This window comes from Cucurbita pepo, chromosome 11 (genome assembly GCF_057944985.1).
Source record: "Cucurbita pepo subsp. pepo isolate OVF chromosome 11, ASM5794498v1, whole genome shotgun sequence".
Taxonomy (NCBI): Eukaryota; Viridiplantae; Streptophyta; class Magnoliopsida; order Cucurbitales; family Cucurbitaceae; genus Cucurbita; species Cucurbita pepo.
This window is the reverse complement of record NC_141808.1, coordinates 16,605,456-16,618,572: the sequence shown is the minus strand read 5'-3', so window position 1 is coordinate 16,618,572 and position 13,117 is coordinate 16,605,456. Positions and strand designations below refer to the sequence as shown.

At 36.7% G+C, this 13,117-nt stretch overlaps 2 protein-coding genes across 2 annotated transcripts; both read right to left on the bottom strand.

Moving 5' to 3' along the window:
* Positions 1–670: 670 nt before the first annotated feature.
* Positions 671–2,619, bottom strand: LOC111806196 (SPX domain-containing protein 1-like). Its single transcript, XM_023691580.2, has 3 exons — positions 2,230–2,619; positions 1,492–1,618; positions 671–1,290 (listed from the first exon to the last, which is right to left on the bottom strand). Exons 1-3 carry the CDS (start codon positions 2,503–2,505, stop codon positions 848–850), a joined length of 846 nt encoding a protein of 281 aa, XP_023547348.2. The 5' UTR covers positions 2,506–2,619; the 3' UTR covers positions 671–847.
* A 5,448-nt stretch (positions 2,620–8,067) lies between these two features.
* On the bottom strand, positions 8,068–9,975 carry LOC111786125 (ethylene-responsive transcription factor WIN1-like). Its single transcript, XM_023666469.2, has 2 exons — positions 9,814–9,975; positions 8,068–8,789 (listed from the first exon to the last, which is right to left on the bottom strand). The coding sequence occupies exons 1-2, from the start codon at positions 9,891–9,893 to the stop codon at positions 8,186–8,188; spliced, it is 684 nt and encodes a 227-aa protein (XP_023522237.2). The 5' UTR covers positions 9,894–9,975; the 3' UTR covers positions 8,068–8,185.
* Positions 9,976–13,117: the final 3,142 nt, after the last annotated feature.

The following is a 13,117-nucleotide window of genomic DNA, read 5'->3' as shown; positions in this document are numbered from 1 at the left end:
TTCTCATAAAAATTATGCCTCGTAGAGAGAAGTGGCCACAATGTGGCGATTATTGTGAGATCTCACATCAGTTGGAGAGTGGAGCGAAGCATTTTTTATAAGGGTGTGGAAACCTCTACTTAGCAGACGTGTTTATCGTGAGGCTGATGATGGCACGTATAGCATGCTGAAACAGACAATATCTGTTAGGAGTGAGCTTGAGCTGTTACAAATGGTATTACAGCTAGGCACCGAGCGGTGTGCCAGCAAGGACATTGTGCCCCAAAGGGGAGTGGATTGTGAGATCCCACATCAATTGGAGAGGAGAACGAGTGCCAACGAGGACGTTGGGCTCCAGGGGTGGACTGTGAGATCTCACATTGGTTGGAGAGAGGAATGAAACATTCTTTATAAGGGTGTGGAAACCTCTCCCTAGCAGATGCGTTTTAAAACCATGAGGTTGATGGCGATACGTAACGGGCCAAAACGGATAATAACTGTTAGTGGTGGGCTTGGGCTGTTATAACTATATTGTATACTCTCCTCGAGATGAACTGCTATCTCATTTGGAGCATTAGCTTAGCTCCTAATCGAACTCGTGTAAAATTCTCTGATTCATTCCTTTTGCTTATTTAGTTCTGTTCAGCTCCTAATCGAAGTGCTACCCTCGTCGAGTATTGATAGAAAAAAGTTGATAAAGATATTGTAAATATTACCACTCCTTTATAAGATTCTACATTATGATTTGAACTTCATATTTCAGTTTTACATGTTACTGTTAGTATCACGAGTATTCCACACGAACATCAAAGGAAGACGTACATAACTAAAAGGGAACTTCCTTATAGTTGGTGATATCTGATCCATCCTACTTAGCTACTTCTTCTAGAACTGGAACGTTCTTCCATGTCTCTTCTAATCCATTCATTTGCAGTGGTGGCAACGAGAAGGCGCTCACAGTCGAGCTCCTACTTCGAACTTCCTTCAAAACCCGTAATGCAGATACGGTGCTCTTCATGTAAAGTGACTCCATATATTCGATCTCTGAAACTCCCTTGGTTGCCTTGAGCAGATCATCAATGTTGGTGGTGGCTGGCTTTGTAGGAGCACCAACTTCATCGACTCCATTCGAACTAGAAGAAGGTAGCTCGTTAAGAGGGAAGAGTAGATCCAGCATCATCTCGCACTGCTTCACGAGGGTGTAAAGCAGGTCGGTCGTAAAGAAGGGCTGTTGCAGAACTTTCTGACTATAGGGTAGGCGGAGGAGCGCGCCGGTCCTTTTGTCGTACTTCTTTAGAATTTTCACAAGCCCTATAAAAAGGTATGCAAGTTGATTATAAAGTGTTCTTCCTCAAAGTATATTCCAGGCATAAAGGAATTGATTCAGCAGCTTGTGGCCTCAATTTGATATCATTATGTGCCGTAAGAACACAAAATAGCATAATGTCATATGCAAGACATGAGCATAAAAGGGTATAAAGACAGTGAAGAAAGTTAACAAAGGTTGCTCACCTGTAAAGTTAAGAGCACTGTAATTCTCCAAGAGAACCATTTCACCATGGAAATCCACAATTTCCTTGCGGATTTTAATCATCTCTTCATTGGAATCTATTGCTTTTCCTACTCTATCTTGAAGCTCCTGAATTATTCCAAAACAAAAGTGGAAGCAATTTGATCATCAGTATTGTACCTGTATGACGATTTGTTATAACTTCTAAAGAGATGAATTCAACAGTTAAAGCCTCTATTGGAACAAGTTTCTCAATCCTGAGATTTTTCTCTACTTGAAATCCTGAATGAATGTGAACATTAAACATTCTTCGAACTTTTGTGTTCAGAATTACAGGATTAAGTGCCTAGAATCAGATTTTTCTGGTGTTCATGTGGCTAGGTCAAATTCCAAAATTGAGTCATATCTTCTTCATTAATTGCAGAAGGAATGAAGTAAATGCGAGGTCTGATTCAATTTCATTTCTCCAGACTAGACCGAAACGAAAATGAATGTGAACATTTTAAACATTCTTCGAAATCTTGTCTTCGGAATTACAGGATTAAATGCCTAGAATCAGATTTTTTTGGTGTTCATGTGGCTAGGTCAAATTCCAGAGTCGAATCATTTCTACTTCATTAATGCAAAAGGAATGAAGTAAATGCGTCCAGACTAGACCGAAACACAAATCTCACCTAAATTGAATCAGAAACTTCAAAATGAAAGCAATGAAGAAACACGAAGAAACACGAAGAACATACCTTCAATCTGATAATGTACTCTTCCTCCTTTTCAACAAAGAAACTATTAAATTTCTCAAGCTCATCCTCCAGCAACTTAATGAAAATCATCTCCTCGCTCGACGAAGAATCGTCCTTCTCTCCGTCCTCGATTCTCGGCCGCTTTCTCGGCCGGTCACCGCCTTTAGGCTCCACAAGCTTGAGACGCTTCTTCAACTCCTTGTAGGACAAAAACTTGTCCCGCCACTCCGGCAAAGTTTCTTCAATCTGGTTGCTCAGACTCTTGCCGAACTTCATAACCACGGTTTCCGGCGCCGGAAAAAATGAGAGAGAAAACGGAACTGAATATCAAATTTTGGTGGTGATGGGTAATGGCGATTGTGAAATGAGCCAGTTAGAAAAAGAAGAGAAAAAGTGAGAATTTGGGGAATATAACGGTAAGAGAGAGAATATTCCAAGAATTTGTCTTCGAATATCCTTTTATTATTTTCTCACCATATTTCTTGTTTTATTCCCTAAAAAAAGGATGGATGAGAATTTTTAATTTTTTTAAAATATTTTCTTTCTATTTATTTATTACGTGTAACCTTGTGGTTGGTTAGTTGGGCTTAATTAAAATATTTTCTCAAACTTTTATTGTTGATTTTGTACATTTAATTTTTTTTTTTGATTAATTTTGTGGGTTAATTTCTTCGAGTTTGATTTTGATTTTAATTATCGAGTCTTAGGATAGTCTTAGAATTGCTGATTGGATTAGCGGGTGACTACCTCCGCTTCAAATCACACCGCCTACTCAAGTTTAAGATTTAAACGGATTGAACTAGAAATTAAGTTCTACTGAAATTAGTACATCGTTAAGCTTTTAAAACTAACCTTCTGTGTTCTTAAAATATAGATTTTGTTTCAATTTGAGTCTCGAGACTTCAACACGATGAAAATCATGTCTTAGTCATTCAAACAAATAAAGAAGATAAATAAAGGTGCATACGCACCCCACTACTTCTTCATTTAGAGGCGTGAGAGACCGGACTCATTACTTCCCACTGGGCGAGAAGTGCACCTATCCACCCATCAATCACGTTGACTTGCACTGATAGACCCCAATTATATTGGAATTAGGCGCCTTTGTAAACATCTTTTCTTAATGTATTAAAGAGGGTTTCCGTAATAGTCCAAACTCACATTATCCGTTTTGACCCGTTACGTAACGTCGTAAGCCTCACAGTTTAAAAATACGTCTACTAGGGAGAGTTTTCCACACTATCCGTTTTGGCCCGTTTTAGTTCGTTACATACTTCATCAAGCTTAAGATTTCTCCTCATTTTGAACATGTTTACTCAAGCCCAATGAAAACGTTAATGGGCTCAACCTTTTTGAGAAAGAAGTTAATGGGCTTGTTCTTTTGTAAATGAGATCCCGAAAAATTGGCATACATTATTTGTTTTGGCTCGTTACGTATCACCGTCAGCTAAACGTATTTTAAAATGGTAAGACTGATAGTGATATATAACGACCTAAAGCGAATAATATGTGTTAGCAGTAGACATGGGCTGTTAAAGAAACTCAAATCCCTCTAATGTATACGTTGTTGAATACAAAAAGAAATATTTTAATCTTAGTTTCGAGAGGGGGGAGGGGGGGATTGTGATGTCCCACATTGGTTGGGGAGGAGAAACCTTCCACTAGCAGACGCGTTTTAAAGCCTTGAGGGCAAGCCCGAAAAGAAAAGCCCAGACAATATCTGCTAGCGGTGGATCTAGGTCGTTACAAATGGTATCAGAGCCAGACACTGGACATGTGTCAGCCTTCTCGCTGTTACCCGAAAGGGGGTAGACACGAGATGGTGTGCCATTAAGAACGCTGGGCGGATTTGGGGGCGGTCCCACATCGATTGGAAGAAGGAAAGAGTGCCAGCAAGGACGTTGGGCCTCGAAGGGGGGTGGATTGTGATGTCCCACATTGGTTGGGGAGGAGAACAAACCACCATTTATAAGGGTGTGGAAACCTTACAAGCCCGAGAGGGAAAGCCAAAGAGGACAATATCTGCTAAAACTTTCACTTATTAAATCGATGCTTTACTCCCCTAAAACCTGCTCGTTTTAGAACGATGAAAGGAAAAAAGAGGAAAAAAAAGAAGATGAACTAATTTATACCACAAATTAAACCCAAAATAAATAATTGTAACACTATTCCTTCAATAATATAAAGAGGGTTTTGAATGCATCTTGGCCCCTCAAAGTTGCCTTCATTAACCATTACTAATGGGACCATCACAATAATTTTATAGAGAGAGGACTTATTAAAAAATATATATAATAACTCGAACCTAAATCAGCTGATTAAGATATTTATAATTTTAATCTCGTAAATTTTGAAATAATAATAATAATAATAAATTAAATAGAAATTTGAGTAATAGATAAAACAAAATCTTCCCGTGAAAAGAAAAATAAATTATATAATTGATGAACTCTAACGTTTAAAAGTTACATAATTTAAATCGTTTAAGAATGATTTTCCAGTAATAGTAATTAGAAGTGTTCAAAAAACTTGACAACGATGGATTCTCTGCCCCTGCGGGATGAAGCGACAAGAAGTTTTGAGAATTCAAGAGAAGGTCACAGTGAGATGAGCCGTTTATCGTCACGATAGGTGTCAAGTGGAATTGCAGTGATGTATGCAGCTGAGGCATCCTAATAGACCAGTAGACTTGAACCTTGTTACTACATGACCCGATCAATTCGATTAGACACTCACCTTCTATTTTTATTATTCAACTCTTTGATAACACGAAAAAACCATTGTTTCGCCCAGAAGGGCAGAGGCCTTTGGTGTCCACTCCAGTCAAGAATTGGGGCATCACAATCACTAGCCAATATGCTTTGATGACCTAAAAAATCTAATCAGCCCAACCCGATCCAAACTCATACGGTTTAGGTTGGATTATGAACCTATTTGGGTTAAGTTCAAATAAATAAAAATTTCATGAATTATTGTTAATTTTAAAATATACATTACGATAAAATGATGTGCACGTGTGTACATTATTACAAATTTGGTCTTCATCGACTAAAAATGTAAGGTATCACTATAGTTGACGTTTTTAGCCGTCAATAACGACGATATCAGCTATTCAAAAACGTCGATGTTTTTATCACTAATTTACTTTTAAACGATGTCGTTGCAGCGTATATCGTGTACTACAACTATTGTTTTTGAATGTTTGTGAAGCAATGAATTCAAAATTTTGGTACAAAATTTGGTGAAAAGTTTGAAATGGGTGTCCTAAAAATATATAGAGGACCATAAATGACAACCCCTTTTCTTGTAGGGTATCCAACAATTCAAGGGGTGAAAGACAAGTTTAACAAAGTATGCACAAACATGCCCCTTTGTCTTGCAAATTGTTGTCTCTCTTTCAAAGTAAAGTTTTCATTAATTTTCCAACTAAATTTTCAAATAATTCTTACCTAAAGTTCTAACACGTTGAAAAGATCATGTCGTATCTACATTCGTCACATATTCATTCCGTTCATACGGTAAAATTAAAACCCTGTAGCTTAAGTGTTAAGGATTGTCGTGGAGAAGTTTGTTTGTACGAACACTTGAGTCACTTTGACTACACCTTCGAGGCTCGCAATGTGAGATTTCGGAGAACAAAGCGGACAATATTGACTAGTAGTGGGCTTGGGTTGTTACCAATGGTATCAGAACTAGACACTGAGAGGTGTGCCAGCGAGGACGCTGGCCCCCAAGGGGGTGGATTGCGAGATCCCATGTCGGTTGGAGAGGGCAACGAAACATTCCTCGTAAGGGTGTGAAAATCTCTCCCTTGTAGACGTGTTTCAAAACCATGAGACTGACAGCGATACGTAACGAGTAAATACCAAGAAAGCTAATAATGTATAAAGGAGAATTTAAATATTTCGTAGGAACTAAATAACATGAAAAATGTTAGCGATGATCAATAAAAATTTATAATATTATAACCCTAAAATTCAGTCTACAAGCCCATTGATAGCAGATATTGTCCGCTTTTGGCTCGTTAAGTATCGCGGCAACCTCACGGTTTTAAAATTTGTCTACTAGAGAAAGGTTTCCACACCCTTATAAGAAATGCTTTGTTCCCTCTCCAACGGATGTGGGATCTTACAATCCACTCCTTTGGGGGCCTAGTGACACAATCGCACTTTCGAAGGCAGCGGACTAGCGATTGTGCGACACTCACTTTCCAGCGACAAGTGAGTTAAGCCAACAGGATAAGGTCGAGAAAGCCAAAGTCTCTGGACTCTTGGAACCTCTACCTGTACCAACAAGACCCTGGGAAAGTGTATCTCTGGACTTCATAACACACCTCCCAAAAGTCGGGGAATATGACGCCATCTTGGTTATTGTGGACCGGTTCTCAAAATATGCGACGTTCATCCCCACTCCCAAATTATGCTCAGCGGAACTCACAGCCCAACTGTTTTTCAAACACGTTGTAAAGTTATGGGGCATTCCGTCGAGCATCATCAGTGATAGGGATGGCAGATTCATTGGGACATTCTGGACTGAGTTATTCGCTTTCTTGGGAACAACCTTAAACATCTCCTCGAGTTATCACCCTCAAACCGATGGACAGACAAACCCTTGTCATGGGCATGCGGCCATGGGCAACAGGCCCTGGACAGGCATGACCGTGACATCCTCCCCCACCTAATTAGTTGACGTCCCTGTCAACCGACTACTTTCATACCTTGCGATGTGGGTGGCGGCGGAGTTCAGATCTTCGGCGCGTTTCCAGCTTGTTTCCTCTGTAGGGAGATTCTTCCATTTGACAAGAAATTCACGAATCGTCCGTACAGGTCTTCCTATCTTCCTAACCCGCTCTGATACCACTTGACACAATCGCACTTTCGAAGGCAGCGGACTAGCGATTGTGCGGCACTCACTTTCCAGCGACAAGTGAGTTAAGCCAATTTGTTCTTGCGTCGCCTACGGCCAAGCGACGTACAGTCGAGCCTCTAGCCTCGGTTTTAAAAGAAGGTTTTAGAAAACGAGGAGAGAGAGATTTTGGAAAGAGAGATTTTTAGAAAGAGACGTTATATAAGCAAGCAAGAGAAAGATATATATAATCTTGGGTAGGGAGAAGTTGACGACTAGTCATATCCCCCTATAGTACATTCTAGGCCTTCTGGCAGGCCTAGACATGATTTGAGGTGTCATACGCTCTAGAATTACAATTACAAAAGGAAAAACACTAGACATGACAAGGGTTTGGCTTGTCATGGGCATGCGGCCATGGGCAACAGGCCCTGGACAGGCATGACCGTGACACCTAGCATCCTCACTAGCTCACTGTCCAGTGTCGGGCTCTAATATTATTTGTAAAAGCTCAAGCTCACCTTTAGTAGACGTGTTCTAAAACCATGAGACATAACGGGCCAAAGCGGACAATATCTACTATCAATAGACTTAAGCTTTTACAAACTTAGGGTTGAGTTAGATTTATATTTTTCGTTTGAATTTTTTAAAAACTGAAAATTCGGTTCGTTTTGTAGGTTGAAACATTTTTTGTCTGATCAACTCGACCAACCCAACCCTACTTTTAAGATTTCTATAAAGAGAAAGAATATTAGATTTTAGTTATTAATCTAACGTTAGAATTTTTTAAAATAATTTTTTAAAAATGAACAAACCGATAACCCACCCAACTCAACCCGACCTGAAAATAGAGGTTCATGTAATATGTACTGTGAACCCGAGTAATTCAAGTCACCAACCCAACCCAATCCAACATTTATGAAACGTAGTTTGTTGGATGAACGTCCCACATCGGCTAATTTAGGGAATGATGATGGGTTTATAATCTCGGAATACTTTTAAACTCGAGAATATTACAATATATCTTATTATATTATTATAAATTTACAATTGCACACATAATTAATCATAAATTTGTGATATAATTAAAAGTATATAATTTGAAGTTAAATTAGAAAGGGCTTAGCTTTGCTTCCTCGTGATGATCTTGAACTTGAATTTCAGATGGGTTACCATAATTTCTGCTCAGCAACTCCTCAATCATTTGCAATGCAATTCTTTCTTCTTCATCCATCTGCAAATTCCTCATGTGGGGTCCACCGCCCGCCATTGAAGCGCCACCACTTTTTTTACTATTCCACAACCTCCCACCGTCGTCATTGCCGCCGGAAGCGGCGGCGGTGGAGGAGGAGGAGGAGGAGGAGGAGTTTTCTTTTCCCAAATGAACTGTCATGACCCAGCTTGAGTCAGAGCGTTGGCCGGCGCGTTTTTGCCAAACGCCGATGTGGGAATTTTCAGTGTCGAGTCGGAGACACGTCATCGATGGCGATGGCGCTTTGCTGCATTTTCGAAGCTTGGCGTGGAGGATCTCTGATAAGCCCTTTGTTGAAGATGGAGTTGTGATGTTGTTGAGTTTTTCTAATTCTGGCGCCGCTGTTTCGCTCATCGGAAAGTTGGTTTTTGCATTTCTACCGCTCATTAACACGGCGGCCTGATCGTACGCTCTCGCTGCCTCCTCCGCCGTCTCAAACGTCCCCAACCAAACTCTTCTCTTCCTGTAATGTAATTATAATTAATTTAAACATAACTCAACGGTAATTAACATATCGTTCGATTTCTAAGGTTGAAAATTCAAATTTTCAAAATTTATTTGCATTCGGGTTTGAGTGGTAAGATCTCGTACACATGACTACATCTTTTTGTTCACATTTTAGTCTCAGTACAATCTCGAGTGAAGCTTCTTTCTCGTTTTCGTCTCTTACTATATTCATTACAAGACTAAAATGAGGTTAAAAAAAAACCCAGTAGACACATGTACTAGACCTCACAATCCAAACCCGAACACGAAAACCCTACTCCTATTAATTTAAACCTTTTCTTTTAGTTCAAAATAAACGAAATAAAAAAAAAAACAATTTTTTGAAATTTAGCTAAGAATTCATAAAAATGTGAAATCCTAATGAGTATCAAACGTAACATTTAAATATTTCGTTATTTGAGAGATCGAGGTTAATAATATGATGACCCGTTTGCTTAAACTTTAAGATTCAATGAGAGAGAGCCGAGTAAACAATATCATGACTCATATATAAACTTTAAGATTCAACGAGAGAGATTGAGGTAAACAATATCGTGACCCATTTTCTTAAACTTTTAGATTCAACGAGAGGCCGAGGTAAATAATATCATGACCATCTACTTAAAATTTTAGATTCAACGAGAGAGACCGAGATAAACAATATCATGACCCATTTGCTTAAACTTTTAGATTCAACGAGAGAGACCGAGATAAACAATATCATGACCCATCTGCTTAAACTTTTAGATTCAACGAGAGAGACCGAGATAAACAATATCATGACCCATGTGCTTAAACTTTTAGATTCAACGAGAGAGACTGAAGTAAACAATAATAAGATTCAACGAGGGAGATAGGGTTAAATAATAACATGACCCATCTACTTAAACTTTAAGATTCAACCAGAGAGACCGAGGTAAAGAATATCATGACCCATGTTCTTAAACTTTTAGATTCAAGACGAGAGAGAGAGGTTTCCAATGGTGGGTTCAGAAACTTACAGAAGAGGGTGGCGAATTTCGGAGACCCAAGATCCCCAGTGTCGTTGCCTAACGCCTCTAAACTTCTTCGATGGCGCCATGATTTTGTCCAAGCTTTTGTCTCTTGTCTCTCCCAAAAAGAGAGAGAGAGAAAGAGGGAGGAGAGAGGGGCGGAGAGAGAGAGAATTGATTGAAGGGATGGCAAAGAAAGATGAACATTATATAGGGAAGTAGTGAGGAAGGTCAAAAATTCTAACTTTAAAACGAAAGTAAAACAGATGGATTGAACCACTGGATCGCTCTCATTCAGATGTGGTCCCGGTCATTCATGTACCTATTTACTCGGGTGTCACAGAAAAACTATTTTCATAGACCTATACAGGTTCTGTTAGTATGTTTTGTCTTCAGTTACATGTTTAACATATGATTCGAGTAATTTTGAAGTTCTTATGATTGAGTCATCGTAAAAAACGTACAGTACATGAATGAACCGATACCATATTCGAACTAGACTGATCACGAGGATATGACGGTTAAGAATTTATAAAAAAAATTGTAGATTGAGAGTGTCGGTGAATTAAAAAGTTGAATAAATACTACACTCATCTTTTTCTCTCGCATAATCATTATTGTCACCTAATACTCTAATTTTCTTAATTACAATATAGTGTGTCCTATATATCTACCTCAAATAAATGAGTTTTTGCCCAAGTTCTTCACTTCTCTTTTAGCCCTTTTGACTTGTGTTCTTCATTATACTCCTCTATAGAACGAGGTTCGTTCGCTCATAATTGGACCCGAACAACAACAACAACAACAACAAAAAAAAAAAAAAAAAAAAAAAAAAAAAATTGATCGACCACCTTTGTTAATTTTTTAAACGAGTAACTGAGAAGTCTGAGACCCCACATCGGTTGAAGAGGGGAACGAAACATTCCTTATGGAAACTTCTCTCTAGTAGACGTGTTTTAAAATCATGAGACTAATGGCTGCTAAAGGTGGACTTGGACACGACAATACGTAACGGGGCAAAGTGAACAATGTTTGCTAGGGTGAGCAGCTTAGACTAAGAGGGAAAGAAGAAACGGGTCAAAGTGGATAATATCTACTAGCGGTGGGTTTGAGCTCAAATGTCACAAGTGCAACGTAAACCACGTCCGAGCCATACTTATATTATTATCCTACCGGGCTTTTACTATTCTTTCACATGGGCAATTATTAGAACCCTAACCTCTTCACTATCATAGGGTAGATTTCTTAGTTTATAATAATTTTAATTTTCAACTTGTTTCCTAATTTGTAGATGAATTTTGTGACTTATAGTCCCGGTAACAATTATACAGAAAGTTAACCTAATCATGGCTTAATAAGTTAAAATCATACAATTTCGATCAAAATTTTCGAGACTCAAATCTTTACTCTCACATATCGTTGAACTAAAATATTCTTAGAGACAAAATTATTTGAACTCTAGTTTAATTAGTTACTCGATCTCGAGTATGGTAAAAAAGAGCGAAACCAAAGCATTTTATTTGAATATCTAGAGCCCCATCCTGTTCGAGTGATCTCCTGAGTAGGGACAAAACATGTTATCAAGTCATACAGAGCTGAATTCAAGTTCGAAATCCGGATATGAATCCATTAAATTTTAAAAAAATTAAATTTTATCCACTAATACGAGCTTTATAATTAATATAATAAACTAATATAACTATAACCATATACCATAAAACGTTAGTTGACAATTTAATTCAACACTTAATAGTATAGTACTAGACTAATATAATTGTATCCAAACTCTATAAAATAATATAACAAACCAATATAATCGGAGCCAATGGTACTTAATTAACCCATGTTTATAATGTTACCATAATCATTATATTTTTTAAATAATTAAAAATATATATATTAATAAATAATCATTATTATTGTAATTAATGCTAAAAATAGTACTTATTCCCACAATTTTTTTTCTTTTTTTTTTTAATAAATATATAATATGTCATTTAAACAACTCCCCATTTTAGGGTAATATTAAATAAATAAATAAATAAATATTTTTGTTATTTTTACTCGATTAATCAACCTAATTATGAATTTATTTAGATCAGATAATATTGGACCAACTTTACTTTACAGTTAATTTTAAAATATACATTTTTGTTTACGATATATATATATATATTATTTAATTTCATAATTATTTTTTGATGGACGGTTGTCTAATAACTCTTAAAAATAATATTTTTAACGGGTCAGATGATAATTTTTTTAAAAATATATTAAAATTTAATTACAAATCTTAAATAAATATTTGAAAATAAATAAATAGATATTTCTATGAATTTAATTTTAAAATTTTAAATATATATATATTTATCGAAAATGGAATATTTATGTTTTTTTTTTTAAATTATATTTTTAGCCTTATTTAGTTTATATAGAGTCTATATATATTTTTTAAGACTTTAATTTTGCTTCATTTATAAAGCCTATGATTTAGAGTATCCCTCTCTTATTTAACAACTTCACCATAAAACTCAATTATTGAAAAAAAAGCATTTTTTATGTCAAATAATAATAATAATAATAATAATAATAATAATAATAATAATTCGAGAGACTTTGTGATGAAGCCAATTAGATAGCTTTTTATTGCATTTAATTTTCTTAAATAACATTTATTGCATTTAATTGGTTAATATAATTTAAATAATGATTGCGACATTTTTTAATTAAATAAAAAAATCTGATTGGACGTTCGAATCTCTCGCTTTTTGTGAAAAAAAAATATTTTTTTTATATTTTTAATTAAGAAAAATATATATTAAAAAAATACGTCTAATTGAAAAAAGAAAGAATGTTGGCTTAATATTAAACATATGATAATGAGTCATTAGCTCATGGGTTTTGCCAATTAAATTAGGTTAATTATCGAGTTTAGTTTACGACCGTTGATGTTTGTGTCTATGTAATGTACATAAGATTCGAAATCCAAATTCGACATATGATGGTCCCGGAATTTCTCTGTATCTCTTGTCATATGACTCATTACATCAGTCCTTTTAGCATGTTTTGTCATCACTCATGTTTTATGAATGTGTACCTTGTTGGTATAGATAATAACTATCAATTTTTTCGGATTGTTCTCATTTACGGGCTTCACAGTCTATTTGGTTCATTACGTATCATCGTCAACCTCGCAGTTTTAAAACGCGTCTACTAGAGTGAAATCTCCACGCCCTTATAAGCCCAACCTCGCAACCCATCTCTCTTAGGGGCCCAACGTCCTCGCTGGCACATACGCTCATATCTGATTCAG